Raw genomic sequence first — 26,653 nt, forward strand, 5'->3', positions numbered from 1 at the left:
ACCAAGGCCCGACCTGGAAGGGGAAAGCCTTCAACTGAGACCCATCTGAGCAAATCTATTGCACCAGAGTATCAGGGACAATACTAACCAGACTAGCAGGCTTTACCTCCAGAGTTATGGGGTTGGGGTGGGAAGGACACAGGGAAAGTCTGGCTGTTGTGTATTATTTCTGTCACTATCATAGAATTTCAGGCTTTTATTCCCCTCCCAGTAAAAGGCCTATTGTCCTACACTTACCCTTTCCTACGTTTTCTCCATGTTCACCTGTACGTGCATAGCTTTTAGCAATGCCTGAGTAGGTGCCAGCCCACTAGAGGAACTAATTGTGCTAATAGACCTTCTGCCTCAATACACAGTCCCCAAATGCCCTACTACACAGCTCATTTTCCAATGAATGCTATGAGAGTAAAACCAGCATTCCCATTTATCAGGTGTTTCCCACTTATTTCCTCTTCCCTACCTTTTTTAACATTATCTTCCATATCAATGAAGTGCAGTAAACATGTCCTTATTTATATTGTATATAGTAGTATATAATTGAAGACCTTCAGTGAATACAATAAAATCAATTTATACCGAAAAATACTGAGACCAAATTCATTTTTCTCAAATATTGTTTATTTGTCTTCTTACACTTGCATTTTGACCACTCCAATAGACAGTTTTAACTTCTTGATGAAATTTGAATTTTTATAGAGAACTTTTGTGTCAGATAATATACAGCCAGGTATGAATATGAAAAAGGATCTTTATCACCTTTTGTGATAAAACAATGAATAAATAAAATTATTTAATTTAATACTGATTCACAATTTTTCAGACACCTCTTCATGTTTATATGTAGTCAAACTATCCCTTCTAAAACTCTTAAAATTATTTGTATGAGTTCATGATCACACATGATAAATTTAAAAATTGAGAAACATCCTTTACTTTTGTCGTTGATGTTTTTTAAAACCCTGTTCTAGGTCTGCTAGAATTTCTTTTCCTGCTTAAGACACAAATGGTGATACTCAAAATCAGACTGACAATTATCACAGTGCCAACCACGAACACCACCAAAGTAGAAATGCTGAGTCCGGACTTAGGGGGATTTTTATCAGGAGTAGGATCTGGATGAATTTCATCAGGTATGTCGTCTGGTTGAGGAACAAACAAAGCTACTTGTGCAATGTTAGATACCCTTGAGGTCAAATTGCTTTTATCCACACTTTGAATGGCAATGAATATGTGGGTTGCATTTTCTTCTGAGATATTTCCTGGTTTGAATGTAAAGGTTTCCTTGGAGTTGGCCTCATTTGGTAACAGATAAGTAGTGTTTACTTGCAGCGCATCATCAAAATTATCCCTTAGATCCAGGACACTTCCACTTATTCTTATGATATACTTTCGAACTAAGAAAAAAAAAGTTACATATAGTTTAGAAACTAGAGCATACCATATTAAATTTCTTTTTATTCATTCTCCTCAAAGATGTCATTTAGTCATGCCAAGCTTATACTCATATCCAAAGCCTTATTTATTTTTCCATAAAAGCTGAATTCTGATTTTTAAACTCTGCCAAATGCTACCTTCTTTATGAAAAGTGATAGCAGGTTGAAATGTGTCACATTTGATGATTCAAAACATGAGATTATAAAATTAATACTTTGCTGAGCTATTAATTATAAATTGTTTTCCTCTCACACAACCTTACACCCTGGCTTTTGCAACAAGCAACTTTCACTTAATCAACACTGCATGACACTTCGTCCTTACCTTTTCCAACATCAAAATCATCTCCTGGTGCTGTCCATGTTAGACTGATCTCATCCTCATCTGATGTGGCCTTAAGGTCTGTGATTTGACTTGGTGGGAAGACATCAATTGAGGAGGGAAGATTTGGAACATCTGAAACCACAAATGCACCTCCAGATGCTATTCTGGTGAAACTCTCCAAGTTTGTCTGAGTGTTCTCATCAATTTCAGGTCTTGGTGGATTCCCTTTAATGTTCCCTGCATTAAAAATTCCTGGTATTTAATGGGCAAATCTGCACTAATATTTTCAGAACTCAACAAATTGTATTTCCTATCCCACATCTTTCCCTTTTTTTCCCATATACACAGTTACATTTTACTAATTTTGGTGACAAAGTCATAAGCATGCAATTGGTGGAAGAATTCTTTCATTAGTATCCTGACCAGAGTATTGTAGGGTAGAACTGGATAAATAAATGGCTTTGGCATTAAGGCTGCACTGAATGGGTATATTGTTATATAATTCAACATATGCCTTTAAAAAAAAAAGGAAATGCTTTATTTCTCAAATTATCTTCAAGATGGGAATAAACCTGGGGAAATTACTACTGGTTCCCTCCCAACCACTTGTGCCGGGTTCCTTACTTCCTCCCTGTTGCAAGTGTTAGGGAATAATACTTCGGGTTATATTCCAGTTGCCAACAGAAAGCCCCTAAAAGTCACAAGCGACAAAACAAAAGAAAGCTAACAAAAATGCATTTTTAATCCTTATCATCACCTTCCTCTACACATTTTTCCTTTTGACTCAGTAAAAACTTTCCAAATAAATGTTTACTCACATATCTTTTAACAGCATATGTAATCGGAAGGATAAATTCTACCACTGGTTTGTACTTAGGTACATAACCCATTAGCCTGTTTGCTTCATCCTGAACTGAAAATGTGGCATATTATTGTTGATATAGGTAAGATGCTCCAAACTAATATAATAATGGGTGACATTTATCAAGATGCCAGACACTGTACCAAACCTTACGTTAATTTGGAGGCACACTGTAGTATGACTGAGAACTTCATTCCAGAAATGGGAAAAGCTATACTCTGAAGTTGTAAACTATTTGCAGCCTTAATCATATCAACTCACAATTATTCAAGCCGTCACTGGGTTTCAGTGACGGCTTGAATAATATTATGAGGTACTCACCATCCACTACCCAGCCTGGTATATATGCAGCTCTATTCAGTGGATGCCATAAGTTTCGCACGACAGCATTTTCTCCTCCATGAGCCCGTACTTTCAAGCTATATCTGCCATTATCTTTATAAGTTGTAAAATATCTGGAGTAGACTCCATCATTCTTAAAAGAATCAGCACCTTATTATAGAAGTGAAAGAATAAATTACTACTGTAAAGAAAAAGAGAAATTTATGCATTTTCTAAACCAAGCATATGGCCTTTATAAGCATATTGCCTTGATTGGGCTCCCTATTCTGTCATTGACCCCTTGGGGAATATTTCCATTTTGCTCTGCCAACTAGTATCATGTTGAATTGATATCCTTGTGTTACTTTGTGTGTGTGTGTGTGTGTGTGTGTGTGTGTGTGTATACACACAAGGATCCCCACTAAAGAAAAATTGTCTTTGCATAAGATTTAATTATCACTCCAGTCACATACAAATTACCTATTTTGACTTATCTTCAAACACTCCTTTTTATTTTTATTTTATTTTTTATGTCAAGATTTCCTTAGCTAATTCATTAATTTTAAAAGATTTTTTTACATCTTTATTGGAGTATAATTGCTTTACAATGTTGTGTTAGTTTCCGCTATATAAAAAAGTGAATCAGCTATATGAATACGTATATCCCCATATCCCTTCCCTCTTGTGCGTCCCTCCCACCCTCCCTATCCCACCCCTCTAGGTGGTCACAAAGCACCGAGTTGATCTCCCTGTGCTATGTGACTGCTTCCCACTAGCTAACTGTGGCCTCTCCCATTGCGGAGCACAGGCTCCGGACGCGCAGGCCCAGGGGCCACGGCCCACGAGCCCACCCGCCCCATGGCACGTGGGATCCTCCCGGACCGGGGCACGAACCTGCGGCTCCCGCATCGGCAGGCGGACTCTCAACCACTGCACCACCTGGGAAGCCCTGTTTGTAGATTTTTTGATGGCCATTCTGACCAGTGTGAGGTGATACCTCATTGTGGTTTTGATTTGCATTTCTCTAACGATTAGTGATGTTGAGTATCCTTTCATGTGTTTGTTGGTAATCTGTATATCTTCTTTGCAGAAATGTCTATTTAGGTCTTCCACCCATTTTTGGATTGGGTTGTTTGGGTTTTTTGATATTGAGCTGCATGAGCTGCTTGTATAATTTTGGAGATTAATCCTTTGTCAGTTGCTTCGCTTGCAAATATTTTCTCCCATTCTGAGGGTTGTCTTTTCATCTTGTTTATGGTTTCCTTTGCTGTGCAAAAGCTTTTAAGTTTCAGTAGATCTCATTTGTTTATTTTTGTTTTTATTTCCATTACTCTAGGAGGTGGGTCAAAAAGGATCTTGTTGTGACTTATGTCATAGAGTGTTCTGCCTATGTTTTCCTCTGAGAGTTTTATAGTGTCTGGCCTTACACTTAGGTCTTTAATACATTTTGAGTTTATTTTTGTATATGGTGTTAGGAAGTATTCTAATTTCATTCTTTATCATGTATCTGTCCAGTTTTCCCAGCACCACTTATTGAAGAGGCTGTTCTTTCTCCATTGTATATTCTTGCCTCCTTTGTCAAAGATAAGGTGACCATATGTGCGTGGGTTTATCTCTAGGCTCTCCTTTTTATTTTTAATCCTTACCTCTTACACTATGATCCATTAACTTTCTGGTCTAACAGTGGAAAATCCATCTATTATTAGAACAAACATTTGGGGGAGCTCAGGAATACTGTATCATAAGGATATTTCTTCATATCACCGGTACTAGAGTTATTTGTTAGATTGCAAACACATTTCTCAGGGAGGTTATGACTCTAGGAGAGAGGTTCTTAAAATGAGGTCCTTGGACCAATAGCATCTGCATTTCTCTGGATCATATTAGGAATGCAAATTTCTTAATTTGCACTCCTAGGGAAGGCTCCAACATTCGTATTCTGTTTTAACAAGCCCTTCAGGTGATTCCCTTTCATGCTGAAGTTTGAGAACCCCTGCTCTAAGTCATTGTTAATCACCAATACCTTCTTAGGTAAAGGTGTCCCAAATTAGTTAAGTAGTCATTGGGTTTCACCTGAGAAATGAAACAAGATACACGAGTTTTAATGTAGCATGGAAGGGGTTGGGGAAAAGGAAAGAGTCACTGGACAGTTTAGGAAAATATTATCATATTAGATGAAGACACTGAGGTGAACCAAGGAACAATTTTGCCTTCTAGATTTTTCACAGGGCCAACTCTAGTTGATGGTAGGATTATAAATTGACTGATTTAATTACACTGAAAAGAAGTTGATAGAAAATTCTGACAATTTAGAAGTTTACTGATGCGGTAATTTCTTTACTAAATGATCTGTCAAAAGAAGTTTCAGTTCCCAGAATAATTCAGAGTCTGGGAAAAAGGTCTTTAAGTACCACTCACCCACATAGACCAAGGAGATAGAGCATGACCAACACTCTATTTTGTTTTCTCCCAGTCAGATCTGGTATCTGATGATGCTCCAGTGATGTTCCCTCCTCTGGTATGGCAGATCTACCTTCCCTTGTGCCTCAGTTCCTAAGAGTATATGTGAACTTTTATCTAGCTGTTGGGAATTACTCTTGCCTGTCACCCTCTCCCTGCCAAGGGCCCAAATTCTACTTAATTTCATACTACTGCTTGAGTTTCACTGTCTCTCACCAGCCTTTCTTGATTATATGCCCCTTAGAAACACTTATTAAGAATTCTTGATTCAGTCCTCAATCTCTCCAATGAGACTTTCCTATCTGTTGGTAAACATTGGTTGTCTAGATGACAAACAATAATGACAGTAAATAAAATTCATTGAGTGTTTACCATGTGTAAGACACTAGCAAATAACTCTGTAGATGTTACCTGGATAGAATTTCATGCTGGTCCAGCTGTTCATCCAAAATCTGCATCAATTCTTCTGATGCCTATCCCTCTGCCCCACACTGCCGCAGGGACATAACATATCCTGAGTTATGAAAATATAGGCTTGTTCAGAGAAACCTGTGAATTACCTGCACCATTATCCAAAAGTTCCAAAACTTCTGTTTTCCCAGTATTCGATTCAATGAAAGCAGTCACATTGGCTCCAAGAATGGGTATATACCCTTGTAGAATTTCTGCATAAACAATCATTGGGCTGGGGAAGCTGTTTGTATCTTTATTCATTTTAGCATTCACTGTGATTGGAGGCACAGAAGAATTTGCCGCTCGAGAATTTACTGTTATAGTTAATGTCTCCTCTTTTGCATTTGCTTGAAGACTGTAAGTCCAAACACCCACCTAAAAATTCAATGGAAATGGAGTAAGTGTCCAAGAGCAAGTTATTTTCTGTTTCCATTATCTAACTCTAAAATAAATTGTATAAGTGTGTTGCAGAATAAACAGGGTTTTGAGAATTTTGGGGGTTTTGAGGGTAAAATGATGAGAGTTGAGGCAGTTTGGATAGGACATCCTGACTATTGTAATGCCTGATGTCCAAAATTTATGAAATCTCTGTAAAAATAAGCTTTGGAAAGTTTGCCTTGACCTTATCCTTTGATCTCAAAGTCCACAGATTCTATGATCTGGTAGTACTAAGAAATGGCTCTGTAGCTATCTACACAGCAAGCTGCACAGACTCTTACTACATTGCCTCCTCAAAGTTATTCTTAGCCTACCTAATTTTTTCCCTTCTCTTCCTTCCTCCTAATGTGTACGTTCTGTCTTTATCCTATCACCAAAAGTTTCAGGACCATACAGGCATAGAAAGTACATTCTATTTTATCTTAATTTTGAAATGATTCAAGTATTGGCACCCATATTTATGATATTAAACAATGTATTTTCACCTGTAGAATAAATTTGCGAGGAAGTCCAAAAGTTAATTGTTTACCTTTGTAGTTCCTGGAATACTGAGATAGGCCGTTTTGGAAGGTTGATCCACTGTGAAATTTCCCACTGAGTTTCCAGTGGGATCCAAGAGAGAAATAACGGGAAGCTGTCGGTTCCATGTGATGAGAAAGAATGTGTCCTTTCCCACAGTGCTATCAATTATTACAGTGCCGTTCATCCAGTCAGTACTGTTGAGTTTTAATCCCTTACTTTCAAGCTGTTTAAATATATCAAAAAATTAATGACTGGAGAGGAGGGTAATTTTATGCTTTTTTACATATTTTAAAATTTCTGCCCTGAGAACAAACTTAAATATGGCATACCACCTTAGGCTTGTGATCTCTCTGAAAGCTGATTGGGATGTGACTGTTGTCAGTCAGAAAGTGTGGAAATATAGGGACTGAGGACAGCACAGGGTATAATAAAAGCATTAGAACAGGAGAATGGGGTTTACAGCTGGAGATATGGCCCTGTTATTATTTTCCCAGTTGTCTTGGCAAACACCCACCCTAGGATTTAGCATTAAAGGGTACAACTACCTCTGAGAAGATGAGATGTGTGTGTGTGTGTGTGTGTGTGTGTGTGTGTTGCCCTCAGTTTACCATTTTCTTGATAACCTAAAATAAAATAATGCTGGTGGCTAGAGTGTTTGAGTAGAAGAGACACAGTAAGTGGTGGAGTTCAAGAGAGAAAATCAGAACTAGCAAATAATGAGACAAACAGAGATATTTTTCTGATGTGAAATCCTGAAATAATTTTTCACACACTATAGAGCATTAACATTGGACAGTAATCATGCCCAATAAGAGTGGAAAGAGGGCAAACTGATGTCTATGGAGTCTGAAATCCTGAGGAGAGAAGAAGTGAAAGATAGGACCTTTCTCTAAGGGGGGCTTAAAGGAAAGTTTTTCAAGTCTTTGTGGACAACTCTCAGTCAAGGAGAGCCAACTTTATCCACTGACCAAGAAGGTACTTCCTTCAGATATGTCATTTCAGGAATGATGGGAAATGTCACTTCTACTCCATCACAGTCCTAAACTGCAGATACCTTCACACCCATGCTGATAGAAGGATATGAATTCTACCATTGAAACACGATGGCCATGACAAATATCTTAGTCCTATGTTAAATGGACATGTCTTTGAGAGGACAAATATTATTGAGTTAAATGTGAATGTAAATAACTTTTTAAGCCTCCCCATCAGGAAAGTCTAGGAAAGTTATTAGACCTTGCCTACATAGTAGTATTATGGCAAAATAACTAATTAAAGAGAGGGATGCAAACTTTTCTCTGTATTCCAGCTCCACCATCCAAATCCAAGTTTCCATCCACTCAGATAACATACCTCTACCTTGTCACTATTTTCTTCCAAGATTTACCCATCATGTATGTCAATCCAGATTAACCGTTCAAAAATTTGTTTTCTTTTTGTTATTTCTCTATTTAAGAACCTATAGGCATTTCAAGTGAGGGGAACAAAACTTTACTCCTCCCCCTTTCATACTGTTTAAAAAGCCCATCCCCCAAACTTTGAGCACTTCCTGCACGCAAATGTCTCATTTGCAGCTGATTTCCCAATTTCTGCTCTTATATTTTAAAGTTCTTTTGGTATATTCCACTCTGATATACCATCATCCACACAGAACAAGCATAAAATGATATCCTCAAAATTAGTTCTCTCACCTTATTTGTCAATTTTAGACAATTGTGTCATCATTCTCTGTCAACAAGACTGAAACCCTCAGAAATGAGCTTTATTCTCCTTCAGTTTATTCTTTGTACACTGCCAAGCTAGATATCAGACCTGTTCTTAATTTGGGTTCAGGCTGAACTGCAAACCAGATCTCCAAACCAATCTGCAATATTATCCTAACCTTACATCCTATACTTCTGTCCTCCTCATTGTTGGAGAGTAGAGGAAAATAGGTTTAGATGAATATGTCAAGTTTTAAAGTAGGCAATGAGGTGAATTGGAAGATGGTAGATGGATGACTTGGCATAAAGTGACATGATATAGACTTAGTGGGAATGGATGTGGAGAGAAACAGAATTTTGTAAATTATATTTTGAAGTAAACAGGCTCTGTTAACATTTTTCATGGGGCATGAACAAAGAAGAATCAATTTACTCCAAGTTTTTAAATGTAAGTAACAGAAAACGGTGGTGTTATTGAAACACAGAAGAGAAACAGAGTTGAGGCAAACAAAGAGAAGAGAGGTGAATAACATAAAAAGACAGTGAAAAAAGTGCTTTAAGAGGTAAGAGAAGCCCTAGACTTGTAGATATGCTCTGATTATTCACTCTCTTTCTCCTGACAAATTTATTTCCAAGATATAATCCTTCCATTTCCAATCCACATTCTTGAGTTCATTTATCTAAATTAAATATATTTCATAGCAGTGAAGGTTGGGTAAATCTTGGAAGCATGAGGGTTTTTTTGTTTTTTGGGTTTTTTTTTTGCAGTACACGGGCCTCTCACTGTTGTGGCCTCTCCCGTTGTGGAGCACAGGCTCCAGACACGCAGGCCAAGCGGCCATGGCTCACGGGCCCAGCCGCTCCGCGGCTTGTGGGATCTTCCCAGACCGGGGCACGAACCCGCGTCCCCTGCATCGGCAGGCGGACTCTTAACCACTGTGCCACCAGGGAAGCCCATGAGGTATTTTTAATGCATTCATAGAAAAACGGATGCTATACTATTAGACAAAGTCTATTTTTGGTGGAAAATTTAACAGCATTAGGTTTTGATGTTATCCCTTAACCAAACCCCATGGGAAAAGGAAAAAAAATACACCTGCTATTTCAATACTTCAACACTTAATTTGGTCATATCTAAAGGATAATTTCTATTTCAGATTGATTTTTTTAATTAAAATTTTATTTGAGAAAGATATAGAACTCAAAACTTATAACAACCAAATTATTTGTCTTGGTTATGGCTAAATGCAGACATAAAAACCCAAGGACTGGGAACTCTGACCTGAAGAGATTGCTGGGAGGCATCGGTGTTTCCTGATACAAGGGCCGCGAAAGCATCAATGAGGCCATTGTTCTGGGCTTCATCTGTAGCAGAAAAATGTCCTCCTCCTAAGGGGTAAATACATTAACTCGGTTGCTTTCCAGAAAATAAATATTTTCACATTTTAGTGATTAATTAGATATCGGGTAAACAAAGCCATAGTTTCAGTTTGTATTGTTAAAATAGACCAAAATCAGATAGGTGTAATGCTTAACTCTGAAATGTTAACTTAAAAATGTCATAACTGGGAGGTAAGCTACCTTTAAACCCCACTTATAGAAATCTTCCTGGCTTAAATGCATGAAATAATCAAAGAATATGAAAAATGTTACAATTTCATGTACTAAAGCTCACAGAGTTCACATAACCTTTTAGGAGAATTATTCACTTTAATTATCATTTAAGATACAGTTCTAACAATGTAAGCTTTCAAGTTTTCCAGCCAGAGTGGATCAGAATCAGAAAATTAGAAAAGTTAAAGAGCTTTCATATTGAGATATTCTGACAATAGTTGGCAATGAGGAGATTAAAAAAATGGTAAACAATAGAGACAAGTCCAAAAAAGGCACTACTTTGGGGGGAATACTTGGGACAGAAATATTTTACAATGGCCGTAAAAGTACTTTGAAATGATGGGAGTTTGTACAATTAAGCATTAAAGAACAAGTATATGTTTGGTAGCCTTAGAGGTCAATTCAATGCAATAATTGATATTCATAACGTTATAAATTGTGTTCTCTACTATGTTTAAGAAGACACTGAAAACATGTAGTCCATTTTCATTACATGTCTCTGTATCTAAGATAATAGCTATTGTATATTTAATCAGAAACCTTGTTATTATATTTATACAGCCTGAGCTATTCCTTAACCTCCAGTCTAGACTCTGGTCTCATGTATTTCCCACTGTCCCTCAATGTGGCTTGCATTGTCATCCCAACATGATTTTTTTCCCTCTCATCACTTTTTCTTCCAGAGAAAGCAAACAACTTGATAAATGTCCAGCTCCAATGTCACCTCGTCTCTCATGCCTTCTTTCCCTGACTCTGTTCAACCCTGGGAAAATCAATGGCTCTGTCCACATAGTGCTTGACTCCTATGTATGTCTCCTGTTATGGAAGAATGTTATCTGATTATGCTATCTGATTACTACTTTTATTTGTCTCTCCTGCCAGCATGACTGTGAGCACCTTGAGATCAGGTCTGGTGTTAAACCAGAGTTAATCTAGTCCCAGGCTCCTAGCACAGCACCTGCATAGCAGGAGCTTAAGAGAAGTTGTCGAATTGTCAGCCTCTACATTTATGCATTGTTATCAAAAGACTAGAATGTATGTCATATTTTACCTGTTACATTGCTCATCTTTATGACTGCTTTATCGGCATTTGGTCCCAGAGCAATAAAGTGAATTATGGCCCCACTTTGTTTCACTTCATCAATACAGGTGTTTGCAGAGCTATCCTCCCCATCAGTCAGCAGTACTATTTCAGATCCATCTATTTGGGAGTATTTCTTTCTAATTACCTACAAATATAATCAGAGCATTATTACAGGTGTTCCTAGATCAAATGGACATAGAAAATAAAGTGTGCAGGAAAGAGGAGATAGCTTCTTTTTTAAAATCATAGGATCTGCAGTCAACAACTGCTAGGGGAACTTAAACATGACTTTATATTTTCTGTCTACCTGCTGTAGGGAATGTTTGCTCAGATGACGTTTGTGTGGGAGCAGGGGTGTGGAAAATCCTACTTGGGTTAAATGACTATGACATCTCAGTCTGGGGAACTCAGGACAACTAGACACCAAAAATATAATGGCAGAATGTGGCATTAAATATTTTTCTGTTTTCTTTGACCAGCGCGTCCTCTGACAGGCCTTCGGTGTATAAAGTCTGTTGTATATGCAGCTAGATGCATTAAGAGTTTACCTCAACATTTTTTAAAAAGTTAATGACTCCAAATTAGGGAACCCTCAGTATGCTTATAAAGAAAAGATATGGAAAGTTCTAAGCAGGTCAAGGTTAGAGATCTTGTTATATAATTTTGATTTTACCTCTCATAGTCACAAGCAAAAAACTAAGCATATTGGTGGTGTAAGAGAATACATGACTTATTGAGACTGTGTTCTATCTGTGGCTTGAACCGACTGAGAGTTTTGAATCTAGACACCTATAAGAAAGAAAGAGAATTTATCCCAGGATAGCAACCGTATTTCTTCTTTGACAGCTTTATTGGTAATGGCTTCTTGACACACCATTTTGAGAACTTGTGTCCAGTCCAAGAGGGAAAAAATGACAGGTTATCAGTGGCTTTCATGAACTTGCAGTGGAGGTGTGTGTAGATTTACAAAGGAGGGTTTAGAATGTAGAAATTCTTAATAATGCTGGTGGCAGGGGACAAAGTGACCAGTCTCATTTCAAATTTTGCATGTTTTGAGGCAAAGAATGACTATTATGTACGTTTTATAATATATGTGAAATATGGTGCGATATGCAGGAACCAAACTAAAATATAGGAAATGCGTTGATACATTACAGCATTTATACAGCATCCCCACCACATTCCCCCTACACAGTCGAGAACAAAATGAAGATTCAGACATTAAGCATGGTTCTCTGTCCTTCACATCTCCCTTTCTTGTATTAGTTTATTCACTGTACTGGTTCCTGGGGATTCAGCAGGAACTACATGGTTTTTTGCATTCATGGAAAGAATTAAATTTAAAGATATTTATTGAGATTTGGGTGATAAGCTGAGGAAATATAGAGAAGAGTGACAAATACACAACTAATATATTCAGTAAAGAGAAACAATATAATAGTGCTACCATTTACTGAAATTTGCTGAGTGTTAAATGTGTTTTACACATTGTGTAATTTAATCCAACTCCAAACTCCCAACCTGTCCCTAGATTACTACCCTACTACCACTCTTACTCCCTACATTTTATTTTAAATCAGGCAACCAGAGTCATCTTCCTAAAACATGAATTAATTATCAGTCTCTGATACTTGAAAGCCTTCTGTTGTGTTTAAAATACAAACCTCTTATATTTTTTGAGGATTTGAAGGATCTAACCATTGTCTACCTGGCAATCATATTTCATACCCCTTCATTTGCCAAATTCCAGTGCCAATAGCTTCTATCATTTCTTAGAATAATTTAGTTTTTTTCACCTTTTTCCCAAGGGACTTTGCCCTTTTCTTTCCGCCTGAACCACTGGCTCCTTCTCATCTTTCAAATCTTAGGTTAACCATCACCCTTCAGAAAGCGCCTCAATGGCCTCTCTACCTAAAGTAGGCTGTGCCCCTCTTTTCCCTGTTACTTAATCGCATTACCTTTGTTTGGTCCCTTCACAACACTATCTCGACAACCTTCAATTATTGTTTTTAAAATAAATTAATTGATTGATTTATCTATGTATTATCTGTTCCCCACTGAATTAACATGCAAGATTTGCTTCTTACATAAATAAATATGTGTTGAATTAATTAAAATATGTTATGTTTACTCCCTGCTCCCTATAATATGTTGAATAAATTAAACATGAACAACCCTACGTGCTAGCTTTCATTACCCTATTGATGAGGTAATTGAAGGCTAGTGAGGTGAAGGGTCAGGCTTAGGGTCAGAAAGCTGATAAGTGATCATTGGAGTTTGAACCCAGACTTCATGGTAGAAAGCTATGCTAAAAATGCTATTCTATTTATAAAAGAGGGATATTCAATAGAGTTGGGAGTAGAAGGAAAAGCTACATAAAGGAGCAAGGATTTTGAAGAATTGGTACAATTTTAACATGCAAAGATGGAAAAGAAGCATTTTAGGCAGAGGGATTACATGGGCAAATATATGGAGGCTGTTAGTACATAGTGGGCTTGGAGAACAATGTGTAGAGTAAGTTGGTTGGAGCATAGAGCATTGGGAAGGAGGAACTGAGAAAATACTGGCAAGAGAGGTGAGGGCAGGTTTATCAGAGGCTGAGAAGCTTTTAAATAACATCAGACTGAGAAATTCAGACTTAATTTTATAGACTGTGAGGGGACAGGATTTCTAAGAAGGAAAATGATACAAATGATATTAATTGTGAGTTCAAGATGACCATTTGTATAAAAATAAGATTCATAATAATTATTGTGAATTATATGTTCACTATGTAATATAATAAATGTTGTTCTAAGTATGAACATGTATCATTTTGCTCATAATAATCCTATGAGATAGGCATTCTTATTTTCCTGTATTTTATAGATAAGGTATTGAGAATCCAAAGAGACTGAAAACTCTGCCTAGATCACATGGCTTGTAAGTAGCAGAGCCAGTACTCTGATGTCAAAACTCATGTTCTGACCAGTATTCCTTACCCTAAGTATGACTAACAGTTCCTGCTACATCTGGAACTTTGACAGATAAACATTAGTTTCCCTAACTGAACGTCACAGAAACTAAAATGAAGATTGGCCTGAAGTGGAATCATACCATCTGACTTGCTTCTTTGCCTTAAAATTTGATGACTCTTGCTGCTCAAGAACTCTTATTTATTTAATTAACATTAATTGAGCATTGACTACTGCATGGTAATAAGACAAAGTCTCTGACCTCATTGGGCTTATACTCCAGTGGAATTTTAATGGTCATTTATTTACCCATTACTTTACTCATTGATTTACTGATCCATTAAAATATGGACAAGTGATTTTTTCTATGTGATTAGTTCTATGCTTCTTAGAATTAGTTATGTTAAAATTAGGGAGCAAGTATGTGAAGCAGCGCTTAACATAAAAATGTCCTAATAGTAAGCAAACTATATTTGAAGTACAATTTTTACCTGAAATCCTGATCTAATTCCACTGCAGATGGAAGTTCCTCCACCAGCAACTGTAGGTAAACTGTTCAAGAGCTGTCTTCTTTCATTGCTGCTTATTATTTGGATTAGATTACTTTTGATGTCGGCACGACTGTCAAAGTGCACCATCCCCACCCAGGATCCATTTTCAATGGTCTGAAGCAGGAAATGTCTTGCTGCTTGATTCATTCGATTTAGGCGATCAGAACCCTGAATAAAAAAGGTTAGGAAAAACAACCAAGTAATTTTTGACTGGAAAATAATAGCAGATCACATAAAATGAGTGAATAGAATTTGTTTTTAAAGATTTTATGTGAATAGTAGTTGATGTTATTAAAGAAAACATTTTTTCAATTGATAAAATTAAAAAATACAGTTTTGTTATGTAATACATATGTATAGGATAGTAAGGAACCCAGGCTTTTAACCAGAGCTGATTCTTGGCTTCTAAGAACCTAAATTAGAGGTGTAGAGTAGGGTGGGTGTTGGGCTGGAGCTGGGGGGCGTGATGACATCTTAGAGACTGCTTAATTACTCCTGGGATCCTCTGTTCCAGTTGTATCAAGATGAAACTCCTCCCCAGGTCCCACAGTTTCAAACCAGACAATCATGGACTCCAGCTAGAAACTGAAATCTCTCCATCCACTGGCCACCAGACTACCCAAAAGATGAAACTTACTCTAAATTCTGAGAGACCCCATTCCTACCCCACCCATTTCCTCTTCTGCTCCTAACCTCTCCCCACCACATTTCCACTAGGGATTAACTGGAATTGGTTCTTTGGTAACCCGTTAGGACTCATATCCTTATATCCTAGGTGAATACCCAGGATATATACCTTTCCATGTGTTTGTCCTTTTTCAGTCCCTGAATACCAATTGACCTGTGGTACTTCTTCCTAACACATGCCCAAATTTCCCTCTGAACTCCCCGGAACGAAATCATGGTGAAGAACTTTTTCTACATCCACATCTTAGCAGGTTTTCTCTACCACTTTGCTTTACCTTTAAACGTGGCTCTGCCTGCACCCTGTCTAGGGGAGGCTGCTCATCTTCCAATTAAGAACCTCACCTCTCCCCAGCGACACTTCCTAGAACACTTCTGTGTGCTGGTATCTACCACTCTGATGCTCTTTCAGAAACCCTGTGCTATTGTGGATTATTTCACCCAGCTGTATCATCCTCTGCCCTTTCCACTACCACCCAACCCCCATTTGTTGAATGCATTATTCCTGATCTTCAGCATGCTCTGTTCTGCCTCAAATGTGCCATCCTTCTGGGTACCTTATCACATTACATCTGCTCATTTGTAGTCCATTCGTTTCAACAACTATTTATTGAGTGCCTACATGTGATAAACCCTATTCTAGACAAAAGGGATACAAAGATGAATAAGACTGCTTCAAGTCCTAGGGAGCCTGGTTCCTAGAGAACATGATTTCAAGCCCTAGAGGAGTTCACAGTATATAGTAGGAGAGAAATGTGTAGTTTCAATATAATATATAGTAAAAGAGGTTTGTACAGGTCATTGTGGAAGATCTGCTGAAGAGCCCTTAGCCCAGCCTGGAAGACGGGCCCATGTCCTGGACAAAGCGGGTACCTACATCAAATTCTGAAGGGTAAGGTAAGTATGAGTTAACTCATGATGCGGAAGAGAGAGAATTTTGTCTCTTCAACTATGAACTGTTCAAGGATATGGATCTCTATTCCTAAAGCCTAGTACCATTCACTTAATGAGGGTAGAAGGAATGAATGGCTGAATCTAGTCCTATCTTCTTTATGGTGATGCTTTTTGTCTGTGTCTTTGAGCATAAGGAGGTCATTCATATAGGTGATGCAAATAAGATAAAGCCATGTTAAGAATTCTCATGGTTGATCTTTCACTCTCTCCTCATTCCTGTCAAGTATTTACAGTAGATAGAGGGAGCAAGGTTAGGAAACTTTTACATATTTCAGTCTCCAGTTCTGATCTTCTAACAAAAGCTTTACTAAAGGACCTAAAAGTCCTCCTCCATAAACTCTCCATTTTCTGGAAAAAAACAGTTTCTTGGATTAGGTCCTTCTAACTCTATTGCCATCCTTCTCTTTCATTATAATTTTCATTGCCCCTCTTGAGGTCAAGATCACAGGAAGTGATGGTACTTATGCCACCGTGCAGTTTAGAAGAATCCAGGTGCAGGTAGCAGTCAGAGTGTCCTTAAGCATTCAGTCACTGCCCTGTCCCTACATCCAGGAAAAATGGGTGCATGAACTTACAGCCATGCTTCCAGACTTATCAAGGACTAAGCACACAATTCTTTCACTGATCTTTAGCAATGAGAAGACAGGCGGAGGGGGTGGTGCCACCATAACCACTGTGTTTCTAAAATCCTCAGAATTGCTGATCACCTCCCATGTGCTTCTGAAATCGCACATTTTGTTTTGTAGGCTTGGAGCTTCACGGTTATGGGTTTTGTTATTACAGAATTCAGCGACCTAAAAGGTTAACAAAATGAAAAGAAATTTTATATATGATGAATTTATTTTTTTATATGATGCATTTAAAAACTCAACTACAAATCTGAAAAGTATTAAAAACCTTCTCTAAAAATGTTGTTTATTGAATGAAATATGATTCAGGGAGGAAACATATAATAGTAAGGCAGATTTTCAATAATAATAATAATAATAGGTGACACTAGATGAGTGCTTACTATGTGCCAGCCAATGTTCGAAGAACTCTATAATAATACATCTAATCCCTGAACAGATATTTTATAAACATGATAACAAGTCCTCTGATTATAAATATACAGTCTGAAGTAATGATTGGTATACTTACAGAATCAATACCTTGCATAAACATTATGGATGTCTTTTCAGTTTGATATTTATCAGGGAAGAACTGACAATCTTTTTCATACAGTTTTGTCTTGGAATCAGTTTTGCATCTCTTAGTTACACAGCTGTTTCCTTGACACTTATACACTCTGTTTATACCAGTAATGCCTGTGGAACACCTGAAAATGTGTGACAGTTAGTCTTTGAGGCAACCTAATCATTAAAATGTATATAAAACCTTAAGTGGTCTTCTTATCAAGGTTTTCAATAATGATCTTTATCAAGGTTTTTATTCTTATTTGAATACCACATACATCCTATTTTGACAGCAAAGTTTCAGGGTTCCTACCAGTGCACTTATCTGTTTTTCAAGAAATTTTTGAGGGAAATTTTAAGTAGGATCTCCAGTCTATGCAAAGGGTGAGTTCTCTTCTGGAATTGAATCTCCTGCTCTCCTGCTTATACTAGTGGCTGTAGGCTCCCCTTTTCCAAACATGTCTCCTAGTACCCTTGTGATGGTAAATGCACTGCAGGCATCTGGAAAAGGCATCTTATGAAATCATTTACTCTTGGTACCACTTTAGCCTAAGGCTGTTTGTATATTTCTTATTCAAAGAAATTATCTTCAAGAGAATGAAATGTCGCGTAGCTACAAGTATTTTGATTATTCAAGGGATATTTTTATCCAAAGTGAAATGTGGCTAGAAGGAAAGACTGGGATACTGCCAAGGACAGTAAAGAATAGTAGAGGGATTTTAGACGTATGTTTTATTGCATGGAATTTGCCATAAGTGGTAGTGATTGTAACAAATGTGCTGGAATGTGAAATGTAGCTCATCTTTTCAGTATATTCCATTTCAAATTAAAAAAGCAAAGACTAGATTTTATTTAGTAATTCAGGGAGTCTTCTAAATATGTCTGTGCCTCTATTGCCCCAAAACTCAGCAAACATAATGGTGTTATCTATGTTAACAACCATGATGAATAGTATGCATAGACTTAGACATTTAGGGGAATATGATATAAACAAATATAATCACATAATAGTCTTTAAAATACTCATCCTAAAACTTGGTGCTATGGTGCTGAGGAAGGACCTACACTGAAATCTGTACATTTTTGATAAGTCCCCTCCCCCAGCAGGGCATCTAAGATTGATTAAGCTGATGATGCCCAATTTTACATTGATTACCCCACCCATTCTGCTCTCTTGATCTCAGAACCAAGAGGATTGTCCATTATTAACTGTGATGTTAGATTTGTATTTTAACATGAACGTTATAAATCCCAGGAAATTTCTGTTTGGCTCTTTGAAGCTGGTTGATTTCCTACTCAGCCGCATTTACCACTACTTATTTTTTTCATTCTTTTGTAGAGTAAATAATTTTGACCTCCTAGCACATAGTACAACCCTTTACAGAGAGCACTCACTTCAGCAAAAATGAGTTCTGGCAGCTATGGTAGAGAGGTATAAAAATATGTCAACTTGACTACCAAATGCTCTTGAAGTTATGTGTATTTTAAATGAACAACCAGCTTCAGGACTTCCCTGGTGGCACAGTGGTTAAGACTCCATGCTCCCAATGCAGGGGCCCTGGGTTCCAACCCTTGTCAGGTAACTAGATCCCATATGCATGCCACAGCTAAGAGTTTGCATGCCACAACTAAGGAGCCAGCAAGATGCAGCTAAGGAGCCCGCCTGCCGCAACTAAGACCCAGCACAACCAAATAAATAAATAAGTTTTTTAAATGAATAAATAAATAAATGGACAGTCAGCTTCTTTGAGATACATTTTCTTAAAAAACCAAAAAGCACTGTTTTGTGATGTAGTATCTGTTACCTGCATTGGGACAAAAATGAAAGAAAGGCTTTTGAAAGAAATCAGTCAAAGGAAAATGAGAAGTTACTGCCTGCAGTAATTTAAGACAGTTTAAATAGTCATGCCTTGTTGCTTCAATTTTCTTTGACTTAGCGCTGTAGAAAGGCTCATCATCATTGTACTCATCAAACACTCCCCAGCGGTGATGGGCCCACTCATGGACAAACAGTCTACCTGTGGGAAAATATTTCAAATACATGATTATATTTCAAATGACATAATCCATCCCTCATATATTTTAAGAAAATTTTTTAAAATCCAGAATGTTTAGGCTTTAAATAGCTGATAGCATTTATATTTTTGTTTATAAAAAGCATACTGAATTACATTTCATTTTATTAATTATATAGTTTTTAGCATATTATTTTTTATTCCACATTTGTTAAGTCAACGAAACGTTTATTATGTGTATGCCATGGGCAGAACAGATTGAACTTTGAGTTTTGGTTCTTGGGGGGCAAAATGTCTTAGATATTACAGTGGTTTTTGGCTCTACAAAACTCACTCCTACCAACAACATAAACATACGTATAACACATCTGTGGTATTAAAATTTCACGAAGGTACAATTTAAAAATGTCTATATATGCTCCGTAGGAGATTGATAATGAAAGAAAAAGATTGAAAAACACTGCTATAGACAAAATATAATTTGGGCGGGTGTCTAAATAAGGTGATTAATTTATAGTACTTGGCACATATAAGCATTAATGAAATGAAAACATTATCTTTAATTATATATATTCAGCACTATACTAGATTCTAGGAAATATACATATGAGTAAGATATAATCCTTGACTAGGATAAGGTTAGAAGAGGGAGTCAGAATTAAAATTTTTCTTCCCTAAGAATTTCAGGGTGAATAGAAGAATAAAGAATTTCATCCTTGAAATGCAGGATGAAAAAATAAGTACTTTTTTTGTTTTAGGAAAAACTTCAGCAGAAATAGATATGGAGAAGTAGAAGTTGGAAATATAGTCTGGTCCACTACAATGTGTGTTTCTCCAACTCAGATTACCTCGTAAGAGCTGAAAATTGGAGGACAGTGTCAGTATTATGAAGAAGTCATGTTTCTTCTTTAAGTCATTGCTGCTCAAAATGTGTTCCTTGCACCAGCAGTGTCAGCATCACATGGGAGCTGACAAGAAATGCAGAATCTTGCATCTACTCTAGACCTATTGACTCAGAATCTGCTTATTAACAAGATCCCTAAATTATTCCTCTACACGTTAAAGTTTAAAAACACTGTTTTTAGGTTCCTAGGCAAATGGGGCCAGATGAGTGAACATGAATTATATACATCCTTCAGTGTGGGAGGAAAAAGCTCTCATATCAGCTACAGTGATTGGAATTTGGTGAATTTTAAGAAAATTTAAATCTGCCTGAACCTGTGGTTCCTTTTTTTAGAAGAGTCCACTCTCAGACTGGCTTTCTTTGTAGCTTATGACTGGTTGCCTGGCTCCCATGCCCTCCTCAGTTTGCTGAAAGAAGAGAATTCAGGTGATCTGACCACACATACAAAAAGGTAACTATGTGAGGAGATGATATGTTAATTAGCTCAACTGTAGTAATCATTTCACTATGTACATGTATAGCAAATCATCATGTTGTACATCTTAATTATATATAATTTTTATTAAAAAAGCAACACCTCTGACTTAGAATTCCATTCCTATCTCAATCATTGTCTCGGTTCCTACTAGCCCTGTTCTCACTTTCAACAGCATGTCTGTGTGTGTGTGTGTCTATGTGTCTGTGTGTGTCTGTACTTTTAATATCTTCTGTGGAGGCAGCTTGCAGCCACACTGAACTGCTGCTTGGATGGTCCAAAAGATCTTTCCAGGTACCTATTGTTTTTGTTATCATTTTTATTACAAATACATAGATTTTGAGGAGTTTCTTCTTCATCTTATTTCCCCCCAAAGCCTTGTTGTTTTTAAGGCATTGTTTTGCAGAATGTGAGTTTTCCCACAAACACATGTATCACATTATGGCAGAAGCACTTGTCTAAGAAAGAAGGGGGGAAACTGTCAGTTATGGGATAAGGGCTGAGGTGAGGGGTATGGGAAAAGAATAAGAACTCCGGTAGGGACATTGGCTTTAGACAATGAAGAAAATCTTCCTCTTCTAAGACAGGTGGAAGTGGAGGGAAATGAAGGTGGAAATGAGTTTGGGAGTAGAAAGGAAGAAGGAAGGGACCTCTATTTTCTCAATCAAGGCATCCGTTAACTCATGAGGTGTAAAACACTGGCTAGTGATCTTAAGAAAAGTGGTAGAAGTTTAGAACAGCTGCTATGGGGAATGAGAAAGCGAGAGGAGAGAAGGCAAGTCCAATCATTGTTGAGTAGATTTGAGGACTTCACTGAGCTTGGAAAATGTGTTTTTTTTAAATATACCGATTAGGTTTATAATTTCCTTTCACAATCTTGGAAACATATTATCAAGAGTCAAAAAAAAAAAGACTGGAAATTCTGTACAGACAATTGGCAAGTTGAATAAAACATAAGGATAAGAATGGTGAGGGAGTTGTGCTATTGATACTTGTAGCTGACATGACTGACTTTGCTGGATATGTCAGGTAGAAAAGAAAGTATATCTAGAAGGGCACAAAGGATTAGAGGTGGCAAGTACAACAAACATGGTCAGACTAAGGTATGGGGGAGAGGTAAGATTGGGATGGGATAGGATGATGGAGCTTTTAGGATTGGGTCCAGGCAATGTTGAGGACCATGACTAGCTGACTGTTTGACAGAGATAAGAGACTTAATGAATGTTCGCTGAAGGGGCAGTGGAAGAGGAAGAAGTGGTTCTGGGGTGTGCAGATTCAGGAAGGCTTTCATTGAGTAGTGACGTATGAGTTGGACTCTCCTTTGACAATAATTTTCGTTTTCGTCTGAAAAATATTGTGCTTTAGTTCATTTGAAACAATGATCTTAACTCTTAGATTGAACCAGATGAAATTGCCATTTTCATAGGTAAAAACGATCACTTATAGACAAGTTCATCTGGTTCAAAGAATGGGTTGAATAATAGTATCAGCAACTAACAGCCTGTGAGCGTTTTCTCTTGGCCAGGAACTGTCATCTTGGCCCTTTTCAGCTTGCCACGAATCTGCCTTCCATGGAGGTGGCAGGTGATTGATTAATATCCAGCAGTGGAGAACTGAAAAATTAAAACCTGAAAAGTGTTCCTAAAGCAAAACATTTACTATGGCCATCCCATGTTCAAATTTCTGTAGAGGCTGTACTGAGTACAATTACAAGGATGATCTAGTTTAATATTCCCAACATTTCTATAAGATAGGAGCTCCTCTACTCACCATTTTTTAGGAAATAAGCACAGAGAGGCTGGGTTGCTTGTCCAAGGTCACCCATAGCTGTAGGGGAGTCAGGATTTGACCCTAGGGACTCTGGCTCCAAGGCTTGTATACTGAACATGGATATAAAGCTGCATGTTGGAATCATGGCAAAACATTTGTTTTAACCAAAATTCCTACCTGATGGTCCAAATTCATTTTGTTTTTTTCCAAGTACAAAGTCAGGGGTGAAGTGAATGTATTCTCCTTTTCCTTCACAGGCTGTGAACTGCTTGGTATATGGTTCATCTCTACCTGGGATGGTAGGTGGTGAGACTAAAACATCAGCCTGAAAATGTTTAAAAAGGTGTTTAAAACGTCAGAATAGGAATGATAACATTTGTGTGAAAAACTCTGAAATGATTAATTTAAGTCAAAATTGACAAGCAGCAGAGAAAATATTTTTAAGAGAAGATTTTTGAGTCTTACATGTTTGTAACTTTCATGCTTTGGCCTCTTGTACTGAGTGACGTTCTTCCAATTCTCTGGAATTAATATTGATACATTTTTGAAAAAAAATCTTTTTTTTGTGGCTTCAAACAGATAAGTAGATGCTGAAGTCACCATGTCCTATTATTATAGGAAAAAAGAGAAGTGAGGATGGCCAAGGTAGAGAAGACTAAACGAACAGGCATTCAACACAGGCAATTCTCACCTTTAGTCATTAATACAAAAAGCAACTGACTGGTGAGTAGGGTTTCTGATTCAAAATTTGAAATCTGTCACCTGTCAATCCAAAACTGTGGCTTAATTCTGCACATTTAACAGCTTTCAGTCTTCTATAATCCTACATCAAAAGTCAAATACTTATGTTTGGCATTACAAGGAATTGCTTAATATGATAAAGGGCATGGACTTTGGAAGCATCTAGACTTGGTTCCAATACTAGCTTAATACTCTGGCTTAAACCTTGGCTAGTTTATATGACTGCTTTGAATCTCAGTCTCCTTGTCTCCTTAATATACTATTCCAACCTATCTTTAAGGTTGCCACAAACATGAAATTAGTTATAAACTACACATAGGCAGTCTTAAAACTCACTGATATCATTACTATTATAATTCCTAGTAGGGAACAGCCTTACCTGATGCAAGCTGAGGAAAACAGTTTATGGTGATGGCCCATAGAAGAGATTTTCACTATATTCCCACCTCCCAGCAGAGGCAGCTGGGTTGGGAGCACTGCGAGTGGAGTAGTGGAAAAATTCATAGGAGAGGCAGAGCTTTTTGATCATAGGCAGGGCTTCTTGCTCTGCCATCAAGCTGAAAATAATATCACCTTATATTGTTTAGTATCCCGAACCCCAAAATGTTATGATTAATGAGAGAAATTGTTCCTCCTTATTATCTAGTGGAGGAAACAGCTGGATGAAAGGTTGATTGGTAATCTATTCTGCATGATCAAATCCACTGAATAACTGAGGAATACTGGGTGCTGGATGACGGTGTCAACCTCTTCATGTTGCTGGCACCACCACAGTCTACAGTATTGTTTATGTCAAAGTAGATCCTCCTCTCAATTCTTCCTGACCTAACATAAGACCACAATAAAATTATTCTTCTTCAGGAATTTCAGGACATTCTTTCCTGTTCTCTGGAAGATGGTCTGGTGTGCTCTTAGTGTATTGAAGAGATCATTAAACTGACGAGGCTCAGGGCAGGGATCAGCCAGAAGCCAGAGTGCAGAGGACTGAGACCCAGATGACCAGCTCTTGTTAGGGAAAGGGCTTCAGAGAGCTCCCAAAGTAGGTTGGAGGTTACTTCTCAATTGATGATAATTATATTTTTCCAAGTGTTCAGGCCAAAACCGCTGAAGTTTTTTTTGTCTCCTACTTTCCCTCCACCCCTCTCTACTCCACACACCTATCAACAAATTTCTCTATGAGACTCTTAGAATTTGTCCAGAATCACACCACAGTAATGATCTCTACCACAATATCCCTGCTTCTATTCAACATTACTTCTCACCCTTGAAGCCTTCTGTGACTTCTATTTTTACCTCCTCCCCTCCCCTACCCCACACAACTAAGCCATCAGCAAATTTGCTTATGATAACCTCACAGACAAAGAACATGTTCAGAATCACACCACATTAATGATCTCTACCGCAATATCCCTGTTCCAAGTCACCAGCACTTCTCACTTGCAACAGCTTCCGACCCAGTGTCCCTCTGTACCTCTATGCTGCAACAGAGCTTATACAGGATGAAGGGACAAAGGAAAGCCCTCTACAGTTTCCTCAAACTGCCGACAGAGTGACTCCAGAACAAGCACAAGAGAACACACCTCTTCTCTTCTATGGATTCTGATTTCACTCAGAGTAAAAGCCCAAGTCTTTCCGATGGTCTGGGCCCTGCTACCTCTCCACCTTCAGCTCTCCCCCACCCTTCCTCCTGCTCATTCACAGTTGTTTCCTTGGCCACATCAGACATGCTGTCACCTCCAAGTCACTGCACCTGCTGTTCCCTCCCCCAGGTTTTCAGCTGGCTCTTCCAGGCCTCCGCCCCGATGTAACATCAACAGTGAGACCTTCCCTGACTACACTGCATGAAACAGTAACCACATTCTCTCCCTACCCCAGTCCTGCCAACACTGCCTATCCCCCTTTGCTGATTTATTGTACTGCATAGCAACTTACTACCGTTGGCCTGCTCTACGTTGACATGTTTTTATTATCTATATCATCTGAAAATAATATATACTGCAGGAGATCGGGAGCTTTAAAAATTTTCACTGCTCTCTCTCCTGGCATGCCATAAGCAAGCATTCAATAAATAACTGTTTAAAGAACAGACAAGTCCAAGCGATTGTCTTCCCAGTTCAGTTCACCCTGCTGCTGCTTCTCACCAGAAGGATGGGAGGTAATTTCCCCTTTTTGGTTCGTAACATTTGATAGCAACGGACTTAAAACAAAGATTCTCTTTCTTTGATCCCCTTTTCTTTCCCTCCTGCAGTGTGAAAAGAGATTGTGTTTGTCAAAATAAATGGCACAGGGACTATAAACATTCCCTGTACTCCAGACATTTTCTGAGGCTGAATTTAAGCAGTAAAGATGTACTGCAGTGAAGTTGTGTGCTGAGGACCACCCTGCAAACTGTGTTTGAGAGACATTAATGAGTTGTATGTAGGTCTGGAAATATGCTAAATATTCAGAAAACGTTATAGTATATCTGAAATAAAAGTAAACTTTCATCCAAAAAAAAGAACAGATAAATCCAGTTGCTAATTTACAGATTAAGAAACTGAGGATCAGGGAGACCCCATGCCTTGTCTTTGGTCTTATGGTGAGACAGGGTAGAATGCTGTCTAGAACCTTCAATTTCCACTGCCCATTGCAGCATTGTTTTTTACTTCACCATGCTGCTTTTAAACTTCCTAGAGTGCTGAGAAGTTTCCATTGCAATTATTAACTACTATATATTTTTTCTCATCAGTTCAAACAGAAGAAATCCCATTTCTTTCTTACCTTTATCTGTTGAATTAGTGTTTCATCTTCTGGCACAGCAGGGTCTATAGCAATGATAATGCCCTCGTAGCCATTGTTATCCAGCCGAACAAGGGAAGTATTGGACCCCTGCAGCAGGTATAGGGCCAAGAGGAAGACAAAACTTCTGAATAACCCCATTGTTCCTCTTGAGTTGTTCCCAGCCCCAATGTTGTTCAAGAAGCTCTTCTTTCACCTTTAATCTCTCTCTATATATATACTCTTAAACATTGTCAACGTTGGCTGATTATGCAACATTGACTGTATAAAGGTCAAAGTTACACATGTGGGAAAATATTTGGCTTCAGTTTACGCAATCGTTTTATTGTATATTATTGTAAAACTGATCTGAATCATAGAAGAGTTCAGATCTTTTAATAAAATACATTGCACATATTCCTTTGGGGACATATTTTCTATACTTTTTAATTCTAGCT

General features: G+C 37.8%; 1 protein-coding gene across 1 annotated transcript; it reads right to left on the bottom strand.

Moving 5' to 3' along the window:
* Positions 1–596: 596 nt before the first annotated feature.
* On the bottom strand, positions 597–26,400 carry LOC112415076 (calcium-activated chloride channel regulator 4). The gene is made up of 14 exons (XM_024767856.1): positions 26,199–26,400; positions 23,163–23,303; positions 22,875–23,022; positions 19,443–19,551; positions 17,499–17,676; positions 16,934–17,152; positions 14,661–14,888; positions 11,183–11,360; positions 9,800–9,906; positions 6,822–7,037; positions 5,962–6,229; positions 2,942–3,112; positions 1,759–1,995; positions 597–1,394 (listed from the first exon to the last, which is right to left on the bottom strand). Exons 1-14 carry the CDS (start codon positions 26,355–26,357, stop codon positions 952–954), a joined length of 2,802 nt encoding a protein of 933 aa, XP_024623624.1. The 5' UTR covers positions 26,358–26,400; the 3' UTR covers positions 597–951.
* Between the last annotated feature and the right edge of the window lie 253 nt (positions 26,401–26,653).

This window comes from Neophocaena asiaeorientalis, unplaced genomic scaffold, assembly GCF_003031525.2.
Source record: "Neophocaena asiaeorientalis asiaeorientalis breed wild unplaced genomic scaffold, Neophocaena_asiaeorientalis_V1.1 scaffold546, whole genome shotgun sequence".
NCBI classification, from domain to species: domain Eukaryota; kingdom Metazoa; phylum Chordata; class Mammalia; order Artiodactyla; family Phocoenidae; genus Neophocaena; species Neophocaena asiaeorientalis.

Bases quoted from the DNA above. Each gene is read 5' to 3' on its own strand.
- LOC112415076 (XM_024767856.1), bottom strand. From the start codon at position 26,357: ATGGGGTTATTCAGAAGTTTTGTCTTCCTCTTGGCCCTATACCTGCTG. The intron at 23,023-23,162 runs GTAAGACTCAAA...AAACATTTTCAG, and splicing joins AGCATGAAAGTTACAAACAT to GCTGATGTTTTAGTCTCACC. The intron at 3,113-5,961 runs GTAATTCACAGG...TTCTATAATAAG, and splicing joins ACTTTTGGATAATGGTGCAG to GTGCTGATTCTTTTAAGAAT.